Here is a 23949-nt window from a genome sequence, read left to right as displayed (position 1 = left end):
CCTTGCCTAAATTCAAATTTCGAGACGAAATTCCCTCTAACGGGGGGATGATGTGACAACCGTCAAATTTCGGTCAAGTCAAAGTCAACTAAAGTCAGCAAGTCAAACCGTTTGACTCAATTTGCCCGTGAGTACTAAAATTTACACTATGAAACTTCTACATAACTTCTATTCTAATGAGAAATCATAAAGCAAAAAGTGCGAACATCTAGATCTCCTTAACCTAAAACTGTAGTACGTGGCGAGCCAAACCGATAAAACAATGATGCATACTCATCGGGAGTGTGTAAGATCCTTAAACAAGGCTTAACAGGGTTTACGAACCATGCATTGCGATGTCGGACACTCACAATTGTCACACATGGATCCTCTCTCAATCATTTTCACTCTATCTCTCTCTATGTCAAATCTCTCCAAGTATGTGAAATCTCTCTCAAATATCTCTCTGTATTAGAAATCTCTCCAAGAATGTCGAATCTCTCCCAAATCCCTCTAAGTATGTGAAATCTCTCTCAAATATCTCTCTGTATGAGAAATCTCTCCAAGAATGTCAAATCTCTCCCAAATCTCTCCAAGTATGTGAAATCTCTCTCAAATATCTCTCTGTATGAGAAATCTCTCTAAGAATGTCAAATCTCTCCCAAATCTCTCCAAGTATGTGAAAACTCTCGCAAATATCTCTGTGTATGAGAAATCTCTCCAAGAATGTCAAATCTCTCCCAAATCTCTCCAAGTGTGAGAAATCTCTCCCAAATCTCTCTCAAAAGTTTCCCGTAACTTTTTGGAATCATTCGGGTCATTCCGACCCTTAACCGGGTCAAAAACGACTTAAAACGGGGTAAAAACGAGAAAACGGGACCTTAGGAACCGAAACCCTTCTTAAGGAACCGAAGCTCCTTAAGGCCGAGACTAGGAACCAAAAAGGCCCCAGGACCGAGCCTCTGTTGGCTGTGGCACGCGAGGACCGAGCCTCTGTTGGCTGTGGCACGCGAGGACCGAGCCTCTGCCTCTGTCGCTTCTCACTCTCTGTTCGCCTTCCGCCTCTCTGTCGCTTCCTCTCCTCTCTGTCGCTTCTTCACTCTCTGTCTCTTCTCTTCTCTCGGTCTCTCTTCTCTCGGTCTCTCTTCTCCTCTCTCGGTTCTCTCTCTCTCCTTTCTCCCCTCTCGGTTCCTACTCTCCCTCTTCTTTCCTCTCGGTTTCTACCCTCCCTCCTCTCGGTTTCAACATCAGAAGGCCGAACCTCGGCAAGAATTCGTAAATTTGTCACTTTTAGCCCATTTTTGATATTTTTAACATTTTAAGCCCGTTTTTCGTGATTTTAAAGCGGGATTTCCTCCAGAAATTATATTTTAACATAATAAACTCTAAATATTCATAATTTAAACATATTTTGATGAAAATCATTATTTAAATAATAAAAATCAAATGGGTGAATTATTAAAGGTGGAGTGTTGACTTTGCCTTATCCAATGTCACAAGCAACCACCCCACACCCACTCTTTGACTAACCACACCTCCCCACCTTACCTAAGTCACTTCAATGTCCCTTACACTCAAATTACACTCATTCCCACGTTTTTAGAGCTGGAACAAACATCCTCTCTCCTCATTTCTCTCATTTTCTCTCATTTCACTAAGTATCAAACACCACTTTTCTCTCAAACTTTTTCTCCACCAAACTCGAGATTCAAGGCTGATTATCAAGTGTTCTTCCACATTTGGTAAGAATAATCCATTCTCCTTATGATTATCTCACTTATTTCCACTCAAATCATGGATATCTTACATAAACTCCATCATATTTGTGTTAGAGCTTCGAATCTTCAAGTGATTCTTCAAGTGTTCTTGGCTTGAACACTTCTCTTCTTCAACACTTATCTACTGAAATCACTCAAGGTGAGTTCATACCCCTACATTTTCATGTTTTCTCAAGTTTTCAGGGGGGGAATACAAGTTAAAACACTAAGAACATAACTAAAATTTTCTAACAGCCTTCATCAGAAAAGTTCAACTCCATTCACGGACTGTTTTGGGCATCTTAAACATTTTTGTTTTCAAAACTGTACAAGGTGCAAATAGTTCAAGTTTTTAGCTTTAAAATTACTACTTGAACATCTCCATACGATTTTTCTACAATTTATGGTGATTTTTACAAAACTGCCTATCATTTCAAACAACAATCCGGACCAGTCTGTGATTTTGGACTTATTCACCCAAGTTGGAGGTCATTAAAAATCGTGATAAAAATTATGAGTAAACTAGACACATTTTTTGAACTCTCAGAATTTATGGATCTAGTTTTCGACTTCGTATGATTTTTCTATGATTTTCCCAAAACAGGGTAGAATGGCTAAAGTTAGCCAACAGCATGTAAATATCATAACACTTTGTATTATGTTGAGCAAAGTGTATAATCATAAGTTCTAATTATTGAATGTGTTTCCTTGTTAGTTTGTCATCATGAACTGAAACTAAGTAGTTCATAATAAATATTATTCATTCATTTTAGAACACGTATATTAAACTATAAAAAGTATAGTTTGATAAATTCATATCACTAATACATTTCCATAAAAGAGTTCAGACATATTACCTACATTTTAGATAAACTATAATAGGTATAGTTTATGATACATCACTCAACACACTCGTACAAAAAGGGTACATTCATACAAGAAAGATTTATATTCACACACATTTCACATAAACTTGTTAACCTATATTGTGTGACTCTCTCTCTCTCTCTCTCTCTCTCTCTCTCTCTCTTTCTCCCCGTACGTCCGAGTGCGGGATATAATTCCTGGTAGTTATAATCAGAATCTCCTTGAGGGAGAACGTGATACTTGTATATAGATCTATATTGGGTTTGACACCCCACACCTTGCTGCTAGCTACAGTGGGACCTGCAGCTCTACGGGTGACAAATGTCATTTTATTTTTCGCGACGCCTGAGAACGTCGTGGCAGGTTCACATAGTCATAGTATGATTATAGCGACTCACATAGGGATATAACAATCCATAAGTTTACGGGATTTTATTTTTAAAGCCTAAATGAGTTTTATGTCGATTTAAAATCACTTTTTATCTCTATGAGTACAGATATTACTGTACACTTTTGGTTTTGGTAGTTACGACTACACATCATTTGAAACCACATTTATACTTTTAAGTATGGTCAATACTTGTTATTTTTTTCGGTCCTCTAATTTAGGACTACATATATATAAAGTATTAACGAACATGAGAACATACAGAAATTTCATTTAATTCAAACGCGTCCATGTCCATTTAAGCACATAACATTTTCTATTAATAAGAAAGGTTAATTGTACATTTTGGTCTTCAGTCATAAGACTACATTACACAAATTTTAAAGAAAATATCGGATTTTCTGGATACATATTCTAACGCTTTTACAAGGAAAACGATTTACTTTTCTAACGAAATCTCTTATGAACTCACCAACCTTTGTGTTGACACTTTTCAAAACTACTTGTATTCTCAGGAATTCAGTGAAAACAGGAAATCAACGACGTTTTGAGGATGGGACGATAAATCGTCAAACAGTTCATTTTGTATTATAATGTAATTGATGTGAATCATGTAAACATGTGCTTTGATGTAACGTTTTCAATTATATTTGTGTTGGTTGTATTACTTTGAGCACTATTATACTCATTGTTGTGATACTCTACATGAAGTCCTCCACCCCCGGACGTTTCCGCCATCCTTGGTTTGGGGGTGTGACAACATCCTTATCCCTGACCCCCATCTGATGGTAACCTGACCTCAAATCAATCTTAGAAAACCAAGATGCACCCTAAAGTTGATCAAATAAATTGTCGATCCTCGGTAACGGGTAACGATTTTTCATTGTGAGCTTATTAAGCTCCTTGTAGTCTATGCACGTCATGTGCGAACCTTCTTTCTTATTGACAAATAAAACCGGTGCACCCTAAGGCGAACTACTCAACCTAATGAACTCCATATCTAAAAACTCTTGAAACCGAGTGGATAACTCATGCATCCCTAAAGGTGCAAGACGATGTGGCGCCTTGTCTATCAGAGTCGTATCCATAATAAAATCGATCCTGAAATCAACCTACCTCTTCGAAGGCGCACCTGAAAAATCCTCAAGGAAGGCGTATGGAAACTCACAAAATACAGGCACATCGAAAACCGACTTCTTCTTCCCCTCTTCATTGTCAACAACATAAGCAAGATATCCCGAGCAACCATGTCGTAAATATCTCATAGCCCTTGCGAAAGAATAGAAAGTCGATCTAGCTATGACACCCACACTGTGGATGATTAACTCTCCCCCACTTAGAGTTCAAACTGCCACCAACTGCCATTCACAATCAATCAGAGGTTTAAAACAACTCAACCAATCTATGCCCACAATCACATTGACCTTCCCATAGGAATAGGAATACAATCAATCAGGAATCTCACTCTGAAAATCTCCATCATACAGTCATGATAAACCTTCAAAGTTGCACTGTACGATTATCGACAATGATGACATCCAACAAACGATCAAGTGCTCCTAAAACAACATCAAAGCTCCTATTGAATGAAAGTGATACAAAGAACTGACTCATCCTAGAGAAAATATTTCAAAACCCTTATTTTAGCATCTAATAATGTGTGGTGTCATAAATTACAAAATATAATCTATATATGTATAAGTTGCAACTTCAAAAAAAAAAAAAAATTGATAACCGACGACACAATAAGGATTAACCTATTGTTAGCCGGTTAAGCCTTCTTAATTGAACCATTCTTAATTATTTATGTCAACTAAGTCATACAAAAATATTACATTAAATTAGAAAAAATAGCACTTTTAAAACATTAGTACTAAAAAAATTAATATAAAATTTGTAAACCAAAACAAAAACAAGTTAACGGTTACCAAAAAAAGAAAAGAAAAGGAAAAAAAAAAAAAAAGCACATACGGGCAACGTACAGAGAAAAAGTGCAACGTGTCATTATCACAAAAACCCATCAATTTTTCCTCATTTTCGCCTAAAACACGCTTTTCCAACAGGAATAATCTTTCACATGCATCATTCACTTGTACAGTACAAATATCTTGTTGCTATCAAACTCCATCACCACGATATTCGCATTCTCTCTCTGCCACTTCACTTTCTCTCTCCCTGCAACTTCACTCTTTCTTCAATTTTCGCACACAGAATCTCTTATCTTTCTGCAATCTCACACACTTTACCCCTCTTTCTCGTTATCTCCTTGCGGGATTTCGAAAATGGGGAGCAGAATCCCATCACACCAGCTCAGCAATGGACTATACGTATCGGGTCGACCCGAGCAGCTCAAAGAACGCCAACCCTCAACTGGGTCACGAGCCATACCCTACACCGGCGGCGATGTCAAAAAATCCGGCGAGCTTGGGAAAATGTTCGACATACAAGTTTCAGACCACCAACAAGTACCATCGCTGCTTAAACCTCACCGGGCTTCATCTTCTTCTCAACTGACAAGCGGTTCCTTCAGATCCGGACCCAATTCCGGCTCCGGTCCCATTCCTAAGCGAGGTTCCGGGTCCGGGTCTGGTTCTGGCCCGATGGTCGCGCTTCAACCAACTGGTTTGATCACATCCGGGCAGCTTGGATTGAGCGCCGGAAGAAGGTCCGGTCAGCTGGACCCCTCAGCGTCCGTGATTTCCACAGGGAAGACTGTTTACGGGTCGTCTGTTACGACGTTAGGGTATGATGATGTGAGGCTAGGGTTTAGGGTGTCAAGAAAGTTAATGTGGGTGTTGTTGGTGATGGTACTCATGGGTTTGATGGTGGGGGCGTTTTTAACGGTGGCGTTGAAGAAGCCGGTGATTATGGTGGCGGCGGCGGCGGTTTTAGTTCCGGCTATGATAATCATACTGTGGAATTGCGCTTGGAAGAAGAGAGGATTGTTAGCTTATTTACGAAAATATCCCAATGCTGAGCTTAGAGGCGCCATTGATGGTGAATTCGTCAAGGTCACAGGGGTAATTCTATTCTATCTACATTACATATGTATTGTTTTTTCTTATATAAGTATTATATATTAATTAGCGGATTTAATAATTGAACGTAGATTGTGACATGTGGTAGCATTCCTCTTGAATCATCTTTTCAAAAGGTATCAAGGTGTGTATATGTTTCCACAGAGTTGTATGAATACAAAGGATGGGGAGGGGCATCCGCGAATGCTAAGCACCGTTGCTTCTCTTGGGGGTGTAGTAATTCCGAGGTTCATTTCTCTTTATTACAGCATTATACTTTCAACTTTCTTCTTATATTTTTTTGAAAATCTACAAAATTAGAACATTAAACCTATCCAATCTTCTCTTGTAAAAAAAAAATCTATCCAATCAAAACACTGAAAATTGCTTTGTATTCGGATGACATTGCTATAAATGTGCAAATTTATGAAAACACAATGCTATAGTAAACAAATGAATGAAAGTATGTTGCTATTTATTGTATTTTAACGGCAACCATTTTTGTTAACAGAAATACGTAGGTGATTTTTACATATCGGATTTTCAATCGGGGTTAAGGGCTCTTGTGAAAGCTGGATACGGAGCTAAAGTGGCTCCTTTTGTCAAAGAAACTACGGTTGTTGATATTACCAAACAAAACCGAGAACTATCTCCAAATTTTCTTAGTTGGCTTGCCGACCGTAGCCTCTCGAGTGATGACCGTGTTATGCGTCTCAAAGAAGGGTAATCCACTTCTTTCATAAAATTACATTTTTGCCCTTCATCATTGACTCTTGATTTCAATTTTTGCCCTCTTCTTCCTCATGTACCTTGTAACAAATGCAACGAAGTACAACTTGTTCTGTCATGTGTCCCTTGTAACAAATGCAACGCAGGACAACCTGTTCTGTTTTGTCCTGTCCTGATATTGTCTTTCTATATGACGCAGGTACATCAAAGAAGGGAGTACAGTGAGTGTGATGGGTGTGGTGCGGCGACATGATAACGTGGTCATGATCGTTCCACCAACCGAGCCCATGTCCACGGGCTGCCAGTGGGCATGCGGGCTTCTTCCCACTTATGTTGAAGGCCTTGTGTTGACTTGTGACGAAAGTCAAAACGCTGATGTGATACCTGTGTAAATTATTGCTTTATGATCGAAATTACCGTAATGCCCTCCCCTCGGCTCAGGTAGCGACCCCACCATAGCTTTGCAGACTATTTATGTATAGAAGTTGCAGATGGAGCCTTGGTGGCTTGGTGAATTTTAGGGTTGTTTGTGATGAGTGCAAGGGTAGTTTGGGTATTTCCTTGTACATGTTGGCTTAAGTTGTGGTAGATTAGGGTTATTGCTGCATTGGAAGTTGTACGGTACAAGTTTCTCAATGCATTTCTTGCAAAATAGTCCCCAGAAGTTACATATGCTTTAACATGGAAGTGGGTGACAGTAGTATGATGATTAATTGTAATAAAATGATTTAAAGTTGAGAATAAACAATTTTACTTTTAGTTTAGTAAACTTCAATTATATCAAACTCCACCGGTTTCTTGAAACATGCAAAAATCCGTACCTATATTAAAATTGAACTAAAAAACCATCGCGACTTGAGTTATATTGTTAGCTATACATTATATTGTAATCTATAAATATCTTTGGGATTAATGAGAATGTATCACGGAATATTCTAAATATCCTATTATGTAACATTAAATTTGTTTGAAGATAGAAGGTATAATGGTCATTTTTTTTTTATAAATTAGCTGCTGAGTTGTTAACATAGATATTTATATTGTAATTTTTAAATATCTTTGGGATTAATGAGTATGTATCACGGAATATTCTAAATATCCTTTTATGTAACATTAATTGCTGAGTTGTTAACTTAGATATTTGTGGAATGTAACTAAGTTTTAAGGACTCTAAATAAAAAATAATGAAACATATGGATTTTGTCCCTAGGAGGGTTGAAATCACAAATATAAATCAATAAAATTTAACGCCGGATAATCATAATAATAATAGTTTGACAACATAATTGATTTAACAATAAATTATGCATACATTCTTAAAAAACCAATGTGGAGCTGCAGTCCCTTCTCTTTTTAATACAGACAGCACCATTTCTGCATAATGATAATATCAGATACAAACGTTAAATACTTCTTCAAAGTAATAATAATCATCATGCTATTTTATTTTGTGTCCATTAAAACTAATTATTTTTTGAAATTTATAAATTAAGGATTTGTAAGCGGATAAACCAGAAAAACCGGTTGCAAAGAGTAGATTAGAATTGTTGTATTAAAAAAATCATAACATTACACATTGAGATTATGAGACTTATGTAGACGTTGTTACAAATTCTAGAAATTATTAAAGTTATATATAAGAGTAGGTTAGAATTGATGTATTAAAAAAGATCATAACATTACTCATCTGAGATTATAGGACTTATATGGACGCTGTTACAAATTCTAGAGATTATAATAATTATAGTTTCTGACAAAATAATAACAATTATCGGGAATAACAATTATTGTTTTTGGAAATTACAAATGATACGTAATCTTTTCTTGTTCCATTTAGATCAACAAACCAAATGACGTATAATCCAACAATATCAGGTGTTAGTGAAAACGTGTCTCTCAGTCAAAAGTTAATTGCTAAAGTCTTGTTGGAGACAAATGAGTAAATTATATTAATTTAACAAAATTAGAAAATATAGGGTGCGTTTGGGTGTGCAAAACTGTTTTTATTTCCTAAGAATTTTTTTTTAGAAAATAGAGTTAAATTTTCATTTTCAGTTTTTAATAAAAACGCGTTTGGTTGGAAACGGTGGAATTTTTATTTTCCATCTTAGAAATTTAGAAAACTTTGAAAAACTGTAAAACTCACTTTTCTAACTTACATACAATTTGAAAGACTGAAAATTTTCATTTTTTTAGAAAACTTTGAAAAACTAAACGAACTAAACGCGTTTTCAAAATTTCATTTTTTCTTGGAAAATTTTCATAGACACTAGAAATTTTTTCACAACTAAACGCACCCATAAAGGTTTGTATTTCATGTGATCAAAAAGATACATACCTTGATTCTTTTGCTATCTTTTGTAGGATTTTTGGGGATATCGGGATTATCCTGTTGAGGGATTGGTGGGAATTTGGTGGCTGCAATGTGTTTTTCCTCTTTGACTTTCTGAAAGATAACTGTAAAACCATCTCCAGATCTTGGGTCCTTTTCATCCCATGCCCCAAACATTGGGACCGATGCTGATCTATGTGACTGTCATAATGTAAAATTTACAACTTTTAATGCATTAGGTACATGTACTTTCAAGATTATGAGAACATGTGAACCACACACATTCCAAAACACAAAAATAGTATTAAATCTTCTTCGATTACACTTGCAACTTATAAAATAGGTGTTGATGAAAGAGTGATGCACCGAAATTGATGTTATATATTTAATATTACAACGTCAAACTTGAGTTTGTACATAAATTGTTAAATGTCTAACAAAAAATTAGAATTTAATCCAAGCAAAATATGGTAGTACAGAATTTGTGTTGGGAGTTTGAACATAAGTTCAATATTGGATATGATTTTTGAAATTTTTAGCATGCATTTAAAATTGTTATTTTTATTCTAGCATGTTATCATAATATAGAAAATTATTATAATAAAATATTAGTTTTTTTTTTTTTTTTTTTTTATTTTTTTTTTTATCATCACACGATTAAAGTATGTGGAATTCGAAGGTAGACAACTTCATTTTGAAATGCTTAAATATCAAGAATCATCATTTAAGTCATTAAGTATCGTCTTTGTTTATAATGAAATAGTAGTTAATTACACATAAGTGTTATGCTTTAATAAAATAAACAGTATAATAATAAAACATATGCTATTTTATTATTGAATATTAAAAGTTAGAATCAACAATTGACATGGAACCATGTACTCTGTATATTTAATTTAAAATGTTATTATGTGTATTCATCATTCACATAAAAAAAAAATCCCTACATACGGGATGAGATACACCAAATAATTAGGAGGGGAGTACGTATAGAATAAGCCTTACTTTATGGTTTATGTGTTTTAAAAGTTTGAAATTGCCTAAATTGGCTCAACATAAATAAAGAACAAAATTTCACATACCACAATATCATCGGCTGGATTATATCCATATCTTGGTCTATTGGGTGCGGACGAAGGTGAAGGTGAAGGTGAAGGTGGTGCAAAATTACTTGTCATTTCTCTTGTGTTTGTGTTTGAGCTCTTTTTTCGATCTGATTTGTAACTTTGTTGCTTACTTGATAAATCTGAGATCGAACTCCTTTCACTACTTACTTTTGATGAGGTTGTACTTTTCTTGCCTCCAAATTTCATGTTTTTATCTGCAAAAACAATATCATCGTTGCTGACATCATCGTTATCGCCTCCATAAGCCATAAAAGCTTCAGGGTTTTCCTCTGGGTCGTTAGGGTTTATCATGACACCAGAACCTTTATCTTTTCGTGCGTTGTCAAAGTAGGCTGTGTAAGGGACATTGTCAGCATCCCAACTCCCAAACTTCGGGATATGCGAGCGTTGTTGTTGCTGCCATAAATAATTGAATAGTTATAATTAATTGATTTTGATTTGTAAGTATTTCAAACGGTAAATTATGAAGATAGTAGCGGAAGCTTATAAATAAAGAAAATCAAGATTATTATTGATTAGAAGCTAATAAATGAACAAAATCAAAGTGATAAGAAATAACTTACAGACATGATTGGTTCTGGTTGAAAATTGAAAGAAGAATGAGAAAAAGGAAATGATGACAGAGTGAAGAACTCTTGCTTTTGTTATTGCGTGTGGGACCATTTTGAAAATTTATATTAATTTTCGGCCTGCAGGAAAAAATCCAAGGACTTGGAGGGGTGGTTCTAGACAATATTTTGATAACTACAATGTTTCGAAAGTTCAAGACAAAAAAAATTCTTTAATTTTTGACACTACGTTAATAAACTTTATTACAGACTGATTATTATATTTGTAGTAAAATAAGACATGTATATCGATCCACTCGAATATGATTTATAATATAAATTTTTGTAGTCTAAATTGTATGTTACATTATTCAATAAACCGAATAATTTTTTTAACAAGAATAGAATTTGATCACTATCCTCTAATTTTCGATGAAGAAAACAATTAAAAACTATCTACAGTTGTTAACTCTCATAATTTAGTTATTTTAATACACATAATGATTCATTTATAATGAGATTTGTAAGAATAACGTTTTTGCTTTTTTAGTAGTATTGCACATTTGTCTTTCTTTTTGTCTCCGACTATATCAAAGTTATTCTTCTTTGTTCATATTAATTGTACTAATGATCTCATTAGTATTCCTTTTGCTTATAAAATCTACGTAAATGTTTTTTTTTTTTTGGTTAAAAACTGAATCATAGTGTTAAAATGAAAGAAAAAACACATGGCGTGATGGCTTGCAAGAAGAATAGTCGAGAACTTAACCACGATAGATGGTTTTAACTTTTAACCGCAAGTATATTGTTATAGTTACTAAAATGCAAGGAAAATACTACCAAGTTACAGAAATAAATAATTTTGGACAGAAAAAACTATTTGTGATATCTTATACAATACTAAAAAACTCTCTTTGGTATATACCTAACTTAGCATTTATAATTAGCAAAAAGACTAGTAACAAATCGGTTTTTCTTGTAAATCCGTGGTATTTTTGACACATATTCACTCTAATTCCAATAATCTCTAATAAGTGTTTTTTTTTTTTTTTTTTTTTTTTTTTTTTTTTTTTTTTTAAATCATTTGTCACAATCTCATTCAATTTGCTAAATATCATTTTGTGGTTATTTTGAATTTTTTTTCCACATGTTATTTTATAAATTTTTCTATTTTATTAAAGTACACATAATATTTTAATATAATAATTACAAAAAATATAGTAATAAATAAATATCAATTTCATTAATGAAGTTATCTTTTAATTTAATTTTGAAAAAACATCATAAATGGTCCCTGTGATTTTCCAAAATCTGAAGTTTAGTCCCCATGGTTTAAAAACCTCATAGATGGTCCCCGTGTTTTCAAAACTTTTGACGATTGGTCCTTATTGCTAACTCTGTTAAGTTTGTCCGTTAACTAAAGGGTATTTTTGTCATTTCACTGCCATAGGGACTATTTATGATGTTTGCACTTGTTTTAAAAAAAAAGAAAAAAATGAAATAAAAAAGGTCTCTCCCCCTTTCTCTCTTTCCCTCTCTCTCTCTCTCTCTCTCTCTCTCTCTCTCTCTCTCTCGTCGCACAGTTCATAATCGGGTGTATTTTGCTTGGAAAACCGATTGCGATTGATGTTAAAAATCTATTGTGATAGGTTTAAAAAACCCTAATTCCCATTTACAAACCCAAACCTCTCCTTCTCGTTATCCCTCCAAGCAAAAAGCAGCAGACGCTGCCTCCTCTCTACCGAGAAATCCTCTCGCCTTGTAATTGAGCGGTACTACTCCAAAATGACCTTGGATTTCCACACAATAACAAGAACATCTAGGAAGAAGTTCGCATCATCCGTCAAAGCGCCTCCGTAACAAGATCGTTGGATTCTCAACTCATCTAATGAAGCGTATACAGAAGGGTCCAGTGAGAGGCATATCACTCAAGCTACAGGAGGAAGAGAGAGAGCGAGGCAGAGGTCAAGAGATAATCGACTGGTTCTGGGGGTTGCTCGATGGAGAGAATAGATTTGATTTTGCATGTTTGAAGCTCTATGTTTGTAAATCCCATTTGAAGAAGACGAAAGGATTTTTGTAGACTGAGTTCTTTAGTGTATTCCTAATTGAAATATGATTCAATCTGCATCTAATTGTTGTTCTTCTCCATTTCATCGAAAACGTTGAAACTGGATTGTGTTCCTCAATTTTCCCCTAGCCCCCAACCTCCTCTCTCTCATGTTCGCGTTTTCAGGCGATCGGAGGACCACCCACCTCTGGTGGGTGAGTCTTGGCAGTCTAATGAAGAAGAAATGGGGATAGCAACAGCAAGGATGGGGGGTGTTTGTGTGGTTCTAAATGAAGAAGAAAACTAGAGAGAGAAAGAGAGAGAGAGAGAGAGAGATGACACTTTTGTATATTATTTCTTTTTTTTATGAAATAAGAGAAATCATCATAAATGGTCCCTGTGGTAGTGAAATGACGAAAATACCCTTGAGTTAACAGACAAAACTTAACGGAGTTAGCAATAAGGACCAATCGTCAAAAGTTTTGAAAACACAGGGACCATCTATGAGGTTTTTAAACCATGGGGACTAAACTTCAGATTTTGGGAAATCACAGGGACCATTTATGATGTTTTTTCTTTAATTTTTAAAAATTAAAGCCCATTAGTTTCTTTTATTTATTTAAATTTAAAAGATAAAAAACATTGTTATTATAATAATTCATTATTTTTCTTATTTTCTTATAAATTTAAAGTTCTTAAATTTTTTGACATTTATTTATTTTTGAAAAATTAACCCATATAATACATGATTCTCACAACTAGTATGTCAATATGCATCGCCGAGTCTCTCACTAATATTTATCTTCATAAAATTGCAAACAAAAATAAACACGATTATAAATATTTGCTTAAACAAAATGATTGACCATCATTTTTATTTTCCTCCCTATCCCTCATTTTCAATTCCCGATAACTAAATCGATGCCCAACCTTGCCTCCTTTGATCATTGTCTCCAATGTACTCTGGCCATCGAAGCTTATATGTCGAATTACCTTGGAATATGTTCTTTGGTAATTGTGGAACCTTACTCCATCTCAGGTTTGATATTGTTCATAAAAAAATCATGTGTTTGTATGCATATGTTGCTAGTCTAATACTCCACTTTGTTGAGATGGATGCTTGGGCACTAAGCTTTCACATCATAATCCTTATTTAAACTCTTACAAAATCATTTCCTTTTTAAGTTGCTTAGTTTTAATTCAATTAGGTTTTATATATGTATTTAAACATTTAAATGTAATGCTTTGATTTCAAGTAAACATAATAACAATTCTAGTTCACCTTATTATATAGGGTATTAGAGAGAAGGATACTTAAAGACCAACAACCATCAAATATGGTCGGAAGCGGCGGTTGAACTTCTGGTTTCCCTATCTATACACTCAAAATTGAATAAAAGTAAATAGATGGGAAAATCTTCATCCTTGTTTTCGAACTATTGGGTTTCATCTAAATATAAGTTTTGTTTAAATGTTAATAGAAAATCTCAATCCTCATTTATAGATTTCTAGGTTTCATCTCATGTGGGACATCGATTCTAATTGTCGAACAACTTTTATGGGTTAAAGATGGATACCTTTCAAGAAGACATAGGGTTAAAAAGTTTTTTGGGTTGGATATTGAAACACCCATGGTATGGGTTAGAAGTAATTAGGTTATCTTTTCAAAAACATTTAGTAATTCAAAAGAAGTATTGCTGAATTTGGATTCTAAAACTTTAGTTTTAGAATTTAAGTTTGAAAATTTAATATATGAAGGTGTACGATTATAGCAAAACAATAGTCCAAGGATAATCACTACAAATACATGGACTTCTATATATCCCAACTATTTTTACTATCCAAAGCTCCCATTTGCCACTCTAAGTACATTTCAAAATAGTAACCTTAGATTTGGAAAACCTAGTGAGTAAACTAGAGTTATGTTGGTGATTTTAGTGTTACCATGTCATTTTAAGTAACCGGAACTGATATGTGAGCTAAGGGGTTTCATAATTTGTATGTTAATATATGTACGAGGTTGTGCGGAGTGCACACATGTATAAGATCGAATTAGAAGCCGGTTCGACGACTAGTTGGGGGTCTAGGGGCAACGCCCAATCCGGGGATTCCAAAGGGGCAGCGCCCCTTTGGCGGGATATAGGGGCAGCAGAGGGTTACGAAATTTAGCTCTCGTTTGCTTCAAACTTTCATAGAATCTTTCTAGCAAATTGGATTATGATTTCTGTGCCTAGAATTGTAAGTGTCCACTTGGATTATCCTAGGCTGAATCTCTTGTGACCCAGACATAGGGTAGAAATATCAATTCGGAAAGCGCTCTCACGATCCAAGTTGGTATCCAAATCTCCACCATAAACCCTAAAATTTCTTACAAATTAGACTACAAAATAGAATTGGATAGTTGACAATAATCAAATTCCAAAGTCAAACTACCAAAAAAACATTTCAAAACCATTTGTATCTATAAGTATACGATGATAAGATGCATTAAAACTAATTATTTCTAAATCCAACTGTGATAACCCAAAAAGAAATGAATGGTATATATCATAATTAACTTATTATATTAGTTTTTTAGAGAATTATAACTAGGTGTAATTAAGTTTAATTAGGAAAAATAATGAAGATTAAACCCTAAAACCGTCACCTTGATTAGCAACATAAATTCGTGCATGTGAAGGGGTTATAACGGCTACAAACATGTGCATTATAAAGGGCTCGAGAAACCAAGTGGAATGCCCACTAGAATTGCGAAAAGATGCGAAGATTCGAGTAAGAAATCGGAGGAAGAAGGCTGTGAAGATTTTTGGTATTTTTTTCAAGAAATTGAGGTATGTTCTTCAATTAAAGCACAATATAATCACTTAGTTAGGGTTAGTAGTTCGCATTACGTGTCTTGGTTCCGTCTCATTTCTCTGTTCGGCTAATAATCGATGAAATTTGGGTGTATAAATATTTGGTTATATTTTCTGAAATAATCTGGTTTGAGATTTTTTTGTTAATTGAATGTGAAAACATAATAGTAAGTAGTAGAGACAGTCGCTGAGTATATTATATTTTTATTTGGTAGTTCTTCTTGTAAAAATCAAAGCTCTTATATACTTAAAAATGGCAGAAAATGAAAAATAAATTCGGATTAACAAGATAGCTTTAGGAGTGCATTCCTTTGAATGGGTTAAAAACCTACATGTGTTAAAAACATAAGAATGCAAATATAATATTAAAATATTTATTTTATTGGTAGAGGTTATGATCGATTCTCATTGCCAGCTTTTATATTTTAAGAATAAATACAAATTCAGCCCTTGTGATTGTGACAACCCGATATTTCAACTCTTTGTAATGGCCTAATAGGTCAAATATTGTAAACATTTTTGAGTTAATAAAATTAACTTTGATAATAAAATATCCAAAAAGTTTCTATTTAAATTCTTCTATGTTTAAATATCATTAAACCATGACCGTACGTAAAAAGAACGCTCAAATCCGACTTCGTATATTGAAGTTATGATTTTTCAAAGTTCAGCTTAGCAACAGACAGCTAAAAACTCAAATCGGAGATCGAGCGATATTTGGCCGGAATGACCTAAACAAGAATCGAAGGTCTCGACAATGGTATTTCAACGGTAAAAAGTCTGGCAAAAACCGACGTCAGATAAAGAAGTTATGAATTTTTAAAAGAAATTCCTTAATCACGTCATTTTAATAAATAAATAATAAAATTAATTTCGGAATTTGCCAACGGAATCTAAACGAAAGTTGTAGAGTGTAGTCTCACCTACACGTGGATATAAAAACCATCGAAAACGGAGTTCGTATGAAGAAGATATGAATTTTTGAAGTTTATTAAATAAATTATATATTTATTTAATTCAAAATTCAAGCATAATCCGAAGAGGAGTCAGCGTCCTCATCCGAGGTACGCGCTGCGTACTCCTGTACGCCCTGTGTACACGAGGGACTTGGCCTCGAATCGTCCACGTCGCCCGTCCGACCCGCCGTCCCATCCGACCCGACAGACTGATCCGTCCTATCCGAAGCCAAGGCAGTCGAGGCTTCGGTCATGCATGACGTACGCGTATGCGCTGTGTACGAGCGTACGAGGCTTCTCAGGCCCCCCTATAAATAGCATGCGAGGGCTTCCGAGAAAAATGCTCATTTCTCTCCTTTCTTTCACGATATTGCCTCGTTTTCCGTGCCCGTTCAAACCCGAAGCTCTGGTCTTTTTGCTCAAGTCCCGAGGGTCGATTTTACTTCCGAGAATCCCGAGAAAAATCCGTTTCCCGAGATGAAACTCTGCCCGGTTTTCCATCTCGCTATCTCAAAACTTTCAAGTGAGTTCATACCCCTTAATTTACCTTTTAAAGGTTCTATAAATTCTTTTATATGCTTTTATATATCCAAATCACATGAAATTTACAAACTTTTAAGGAACTTTCATATATATATATATATATATATATATATATATATAAAACAGATGTTAAAATAGCATTCTATCTTTTGAAATATAAATTTGTTGAAATGCATGTATAAACTAAACCTTCTTAGATTATACTTATCATTCTTAGACTCTGCACCGAAAATCTATGCTTTCATAACAAATGATTCCTTTTCTTGGTATTCCTAAACAAACGAGACACACTTTTAGAAAACTATAATAGGTATAGTTTTACGAACAAATTTCTAACTCTTATGTACTAGAAACATGAATTTCAAGAAGTCACTTTCGTATACAAGAACAAACGTAACATTTTAACACGTAGATCTGTTTTTATACCACGGTTTTGTGAGACACTAACTTCATGTACGTTCGAGTACACATTTCAAGTCCTGTATTATATGTTTTTTGTATGATTTATTGAAACTATATGATAAACAAATTTTGTTTTTTAAGTGATGAACATGTATTTGCAACACGAAACCATGAGTCCCTAGGCTTACCCATTTAGAAACTTTAAATGTGCACAACCTAGGAAACTATTTAACAAGTGGCAATAAGAAAGTTAGGGAGATGGATTGATCAACAAGACAACAAAGGAGTTCCGCAAGGACGTAACACCTGAAGCTCTTTGGTTGAAGACTTTATTTTATTTTATTTTGCTTTCGTTGTAGTTTAGTCACTAAGTAAGTTCAGAATGGATCTTGGGTGATGTTAGAACAATTATTTTTTATTTAAACGATATTTGAAAATTGGGGTGTTACACCAACCAAAATAAGTCTCTTTAGTTATAGGGTCTCGATTATCCCATGGCATAAAGTAGCATTACACCTAAAACTTGTTTAAAGGCTCAGTATCGTATACCAACATTTTCAAAACATGTGATCATCACATATGAGTCCATGAAATGGGTTTACAAGTCCCATTCACTAAGCATTTATATCTTAAATGTCTCTTGTAGACGAAATGGAAGTTAAATATTAAAAGTGTATGGGAAACACTCAAGTCAACATATCCTAATTGAAATGCATATATAGGATGCTTAAACAAGTTTTCAAACCAAATAACCATTCCCCAAGTGAAAAAACCTTCAAAATATATTTCATGAATGCATCAACATATATATAATAATCATATAGAAAGCAAGAGTGCTAAAGTATATCATTATACCAAAACATTTATCAAATGTAGTGATAGGGAAATGTACTCTCAATATTCCCTCACTTCAAATATTTAAGAAGCTTTTTAGTTAATACCTAACTGAAAAATTATATGATTACAAAATGACTAAAATGATCTTGTGAAGGTCTCCAACTTCCTTTAGTTCATTTTATGATTAGGAACCTTTCTTAACCTCTATATAAGTTATGGAACCCTATTATATAAGCATAGTAAAGGTCAAGAGAAAAACATAAATAAAAAACCAAGAGTATAAGAATATAAGAACATGTTACTTGATGTGTTAATATTCTCTCACTTCAGAATAAAGGTTTATGTAATATTTTGTAATTAATTTATTATCCAAATGAAAGTTGGTCAAATACACATCACTTATTTAAGTATTTTTGTAATGCTTGATTGAGTATGTTCCTTTTTCCCTTCATATTGATATTTTTTTGCATTATCGGTCCTTGGAGTTAGTACGCGGGGCATACCACATGGTACGCTTAGTGTACTAGATGAGAAGCTAATACGTGGGGCGTACCACATGGTATGCTTAGCGTTCTAAGGAGGGGTTGATCGCGGGTCTGAAGCCTCGTACGCTGGGCGTACAAGGGTTACGCATGGCGTACTAGTAGATAAGAAAACCCTAATTTTAGGATGTTACACCCTATATAAGGTCCTTAAGTCCCTAGGGTTGGCCTCTTTACTAGCCTCAATTTCCTTAAAACCCTAATTTCTAACCATAATAGCCTCTTTGAGTGTTCTTGAGCTTTGGTCTTGATTTTGGTTGTTTATGCTCCTTGAAGTGATAGAAGAAGAAGTTGGCGGACTCCTTCATTGGAGGAAAGCTTAAAGATCCAGATTTAGTTCCATCTTTTGGTGACTTTTGAGGTATAAAGTCCCAACCTTTATCTTTGTATGTTTAGATCTCTTCATGTCATGGTTTTTATACTTTTGGTCCCTTTTAGGTTAGTTTGATGAGTTAAGTCGTTTGTGGGGCTTATTCTTTTAGATATAGACATATTATGTGTTTCTTAAGCTTAAAGGTGCAAACTTTATGTTGTTTATGGTATCATGAATGCATTAAGTCATCTATTAAGTCCTTTTGAGATTTAAGAGCATAATTAATCCATGAATACACGTAAAGTTAGCAACTTTACGTGATAAAACATCTCAAGGAAGTTGAATCTAAGTTTTGGAGCGAAGTCTTAATAGATTAAGAGCTTGAACTGAGAGCTGACTAAATGGGGGAGTATGTTGGGTGTACAAGCAGGTACGCGTAGTGTACAAGCCCTAAAGCGAGTACGATGCGTGTACGTGCAGAGTACGCCCGATGTACTTGTCCAGTTTAGGCTTCAGGTTGTGGGCTCTCGATAATGGGATGTGTTGGATCTTGGTTGCCTTGGGCCTTGTAGGCCATCAAAATTGAAGTGTTTTGGGCTAGAATATTTTTGGATCTTGGATTAAGGCCCATGAAAGGGAATTGGGCCCAATTTAGAATATTAGGCCATGATTGGTGTAACATCCCGATTTCCAGGAATGAGATTTTAGGGATTTCATGCAATTAAAGAAGCCTACTCGATGAGCTGGAGGCCCAACTCGTCATGTAGGGATTAGTCAGCCTGCGTGATTTACGAGGTCTACTCGACGAGTCGGAGGACCCCAACTCGACGAGTAGGAGCTGAATGAGAAACCCCTAATTTCCAGGGTTTTACACCCTATTTAAAGGGTCATCAGCCTCCATCTGCATCCCTTACCGTCCCCCTTGAGGTCAAAAAACCCTAATCGCATCTACTCTCCATTTTTGTGTGTTAAGAAGCTTAAAAGGTAGATTTTGTGAAGAGAGCTTGAAGTCTAAGGAGCATGGAGCAAAGAGAATCTTGTGGATCTGATTTCTACTTCATCTTAGCATCATCTTGAAGGTAACAAGTCGTTACCTTGACTTCTCTCTAGCTAGATCTCTTCATGCAAAGGTTTAAGGCTATTTCTAGTTTGTTGTGGAGCTATTTCTGGTTTTAGGCATGATCTTAAGGTATAACTTTAGATCTGGACTCCTCTATCCCCTTATAGTCATAAAGTTCTAGTCTTTAGCAAGTTATGGCTTTATCCTTACCTAAAACTCCTTCATTGGCTTGGTTTTGGCCTTTAAGACCTTTCATGCACCTAAAGTTTACAACTTTACGTGGTAACTTTTCCTTAGGAAGTTAGATCTACAATTTAGGGCTTTAGGATAGCTTAAAACGTCTGAATGAGAAATGGACTGAAGGGACTTGATGAGTTACATGGTCAACTCGATGAGTCATATGAAGATTGGCTATTTTTGGTTTCTACATGGACTTGGCGAGTCAGTGAGATGACTCGACGAGTTAGTTAGGGTTTTCCCGACATTTGGACACCGCCTCGACTCGACGAGTTACCCGGAAACTCGACGAGTCAACTAGGGTTTTCACGATTTCTTGAGTTCTGGAAGGACTCGACGAGTCGGTGGACTACACTCGACTAGTTGGGTCAACATGGACTGTTGACATTGACCATTGACTTTGACTTTAACCAAGGGTTGACCAGTTTGACTTATGGGGGTCTTTTAGTAATTTGGGAATTTATGAAAGTGGATCATTGGTGAATGTTGGTGATTGAGTTTGGAGCTGTATTTGGGGAGTTTGACATGTATCATCCCGAGCTACTTGTGAGGTGAGTTGTCCTCACTATACTAACAGGGTCGAAGGTACCAATGCCGACCACTTTCAGATTTGTATCCAGGCTTATTGCATGATTTGCTTATTGATTTGCATCCTGGGAGATAGGATGGTGATATGCTTAGTGACCTGGTATGTCGGTATCCTGTTATGTAGGATAATGCTATGTTAGTGACCGGTTAGGTCGATATCTTGGCTATAGGATGTTGCAATGATTAGTGATTTGTTAGATCGATTTGATTGTTATATATATATATATATATATATATATATATATATATATATATATATATATATATATATATATATATATATATATATATATGCGCTAGCGTATGATGTGTACATGATTGCTTGATTTGGGGGTTGGGTTGAGGCAAATCTGTTTTGTGCTGAAGGCCAACATACCCAGGGCAAACCAGATAGACTATAGACCCGGTTAGGCATACTAGTCATGCCAAAGGCCTGATGGGCAGTCTGGATAGGCTGGAGGCCCTGAGAGGTGGTCCAGACGTGTCGATGACTCGGAGAGCAGTCCAGATAGACTGATGGCCCTGCGAAGCGGTTGTAACGCCCGGGTTTTCAGGGCTAAGCATTTTTGTCAATGTAATAGTCTAGGTCAACTATTGTAACTCTTTTTGAAGTAATAAATATGAAATATTTGAGTATTATGTGAATTATGTGTGTTTATGTGTTTATTATTTAATTATAAATGTATAATTAATAAAGAATAAAAATGAGCGTCAAAATTAAAGTGTGAGATAATCCCGATATCTTTACATAAAGTTGTAGAATATGTCTCAAGGTTTCCGTACATATAAAGAATGCCCAAATCCGAGCTATAACGAAGAAGTTATGGCCCGCCGAAGTTTTACGGCTAAACCGGCACGACACCGGGAGACGTAAATAGTGAATTTACGATAGAAGACTTTTTAGCCTTAGCAATCTAAACAAAAGTCGTAGAATGTGTTAAACTAAGAACATCGATAAAAAGAACGCCCAAATCTGACTTCGTATGAAGAAGTTATGATTTTTCTAAGATTCGGCTTAGCAGTGCACGGCCTGAAACTCGAATTTTAGTTCGAGCGGTTTTTGGCTTACGCAACATAAATGAGAGTTGAAGATCTCATTAATAGGAAATCAACGGTAAAAAGACAGACAAAAACAGAGTCCGTATGTAGAAGTTATTAATTTTACGCAGACGTTTAATAGTATAATCTCCTTGTACTGTTAAATTTAAGATCGGTCGAGAATTAGCTGACGGTGTCAAAATGAAAGTTGTAGATCTTATTATTACCTACGCGTGGATATAAAGAACGTCAAAAATGGAGGTCGTATGTGAAAGTTACGGATTTTAGAAGTCGGAAGTGTGCTGTGCGAAAATGGGTGATGTGGCACAATCTTGGCCATTGCTTTCTCCCCAAGGCTTGCCACCAGATGGTGACATGTGGCACCAAGTTCAGCCACATTTCACCCTATAAATACCACCTCTCCCACCCTCATTTTCTTCACACCTTTCCCATTCTTTCTTCTCTTTACTCTCTCTCTCTCTCTAGAACCTCTCTCTAGCCCCGAAATCCCCCGAAAAGCCTAGGGAACCTCCCTAGCACGAGGCGGAAGCCCCGGAGTGCTCGAAGGCTCTGAGAAGAAGAGCTTTTCGGCTCGGGAACGCTGCTCCAAGCAAAGCCCGGTTTTCTATAAAACCCGCTGTAAGTGAGCTACGCCTACGCTATTTTTAATATAACTTTTATTTAATTATAGTAACGTTATTAGGAACTTATAATAAATACTTGGGCTATTATTATGGGTTATATAAGTATTTTTTTGACGCTTATATAATAATAATAATAGCTAGACTATTAATTAGTCTCGACGAATAATAAACTAAACTCTAGTGGTAATAATACTAGGTTTCGTCGAAGAAAAATTCTTTTTAAGAAGCGAAGCGCTGTCTGAGTTCGGAATCACCACCTTTTCCGGTGAGTGCATAGTTACCTTCAACTTACACATAGATATGAAGTATTTTATATAAATTACGTGCTATGTGTGCATATTATCTGAATACTTGCTATCTATGCTAGATGAACGTTGTTATACATGTTTTCAATGATTTAAACTGTATATGTATTTTATATCTACGAAAATGTTGGGGTAAAACATGGGTAGATGTAATAGGTGATGTGTGATAAAATGATGAGAGGCCTCGATGTTGTTGTTGTTGATCCAGTCATCTAGCGGAGTATAGATGACGACCACGGACTCTTCTAGACAGTCCAGTGGAACACTAGCAGGTTCGCAACCTGTAGGTGTTGTGAACGATGTGTTCACCGGTGTACTCCATCCCCCACATGGTTGCCTATTAGGACATTTATTGCTGAGGAATCCCCTTAGCAGTAGTGTCCGTCCCGATGATTATCCTTAGGCTAGGTCCCTTATGATAGGTGTTTAGGGACGTAAAGTGAGGATAACGGGAACGGGTAATCGGGTTATTGTTGATTGATGAAATTAATAAACTTATTGTGGGTTGAAAACCCTATGTGCTCACCAGGCTCCCAAGCCTGACCCACTCAGTTTTATGCATTACAGGTAGTGGCGCATGAGCATAAGTGTGATGTTTTGGACGAGGGATTACGGATATAGGCCTGTAGATATGAAATAATGTAGTAAGGCTTATATTGTACTGTTTATACTTTTGATCTGTACGAACATGACATCCCGAGTCTTTTAATGAAATACATTTCTATGGAAATGCTTTTGATAAATCTTTATCATATTATTGTTTTGGGACAAATTCCGCAACCCTTTTATTAAAAGATAACTCTGATTTTGAAATAAAGTATAAACAAAACCGGTC

General features: G+C 35.4%; 2 protein-coding genes across 3 annotated transcripts; one reads left to right on the top strand and one right to left on the bottom strand.

The window, feature by feature from the left end:
* Positions 1-5112: 5112 nt before the first annotated feature.
* On the top strand, positions 5113-7506 carry LOC145042187 (protein SHOU4-like). The gene is made up of 4 exons (XM_078990575.1): positions 5113-6011; positions 6101-6256; positions 6520-6731; positions 6937-7506. The coding sequence occupies exons 1-4, from the start codon at positions 5274-5276 to the stop codon at positions 7127-7129; spliced, it is 1299 nt and encodes a 432-aa protein (XP_078846701.1). The 5' UTR covers positions 5113-5273; the 3' UTR covers positions 7130-7506.
* A 446-nt stretch (positions 7507-7952) lies between these two features.
* On the bottom strand, positions 7953-10874 carry LOC145038632 (RPM1-interacting protein 4-like). 2 transcript variants are annotated; one of them, XM_078986930.1, is made up of 4 exons: positions 10764-10874; positions 10152-10592; positions 9076-9270; positions 7953-8111 (listed from the first exon to the last, which is right to left on the bottom strand). In XM_078986930.1, exons 1-4 carry the CDS (start codon positions 10857-10859, stop codon positions 8091-8093), a joined length of 753 nt encoding a protein of 250 aa, XP_078843056.1. In that variant the 5' UTR covers positions 10860-10874; the 3' UTR covers positions 7953-8090. The 2 variants fall into 2 exon arrangements, with proteins under 2 accessions (XP_078843056.1, XP_078843057.1); XM_078986931.1 differs by having other exon boundaries at positions 10760-10825.
* Between the last annotated feature and the right edge of the window lie 13075 nt (positions 10875-23949).

The sequence above is a fragment of the Lactuca saligna genome, chromosome 4 (genome assembly GCF_052625555.1).
Source record: "Lactuca saligna cultivar CGN05327 chromosome 4, ASM5262555v1, whole genome shotgun sequence".
Taxonomy (NCBI): domain Eukaryota; kingdom Viridiplantae; phylum Streptophyta; class Magnoliopsida; order Asterales; family Asteraceae; genus Lactuca; species Lactuca saligna.
The sequence above is the reverse complement of the archived record's forward strand: the minus strand, read 5'-3'. Positions and strand labels throughout refer to the sequence as shown.

What these genes read in the sequence shown, in the direction of transcription:
- LOC145042187 (XM_078990575.1), top strand. Translation starts at nt 5,274, where the DNA reads ATGGGGAGCAGAATCCCATCACACCAGCTCAGCAATGGACTATACGTA. An exon ending in AATTCGTCAAGGTCACAGGG is followed by an intron (nt 6,012 to 6,100) that starts GTAATTCTATTC and finishes AATTGAACGTAG; the next exon opens with ATTGTGACATGTGGTAGCAT. An exon ending in GGGGGTGTAGTAATTCCGAG is followed by an intron (nt 6,257 to 6,519) that starts GTTCATTTCTCT and finishes TTTTGTTAACAG; the next exon opens with AAATACGTAGGTGATTTTTA.
- LOC145038632 (XM_078986930.1), bottom strand. Translation starts at nt 10,859, where the DNA reads ATGGTCCCACACGCAATAACAAAAGCAAGAGTTCTTCACTCTGTCATC. An exon ending in TTTCAACCAGAACCAATCAT is followed by an intron (nt 10,593 to 10,763) that starts GTCTGTAAGTTA and finishes TATTTATGGCAG; the next exon opens with CAACAACAACGCTCGCATAT. An exon ending in ATCCAGCCGATGATATTGTG is followed by an intron (nt 9,271 to 10,151) that starts GTATGTGAAATT and finishes ACATTATGACAG; the next exon opens with TCACATAGATCAGCATCGGT.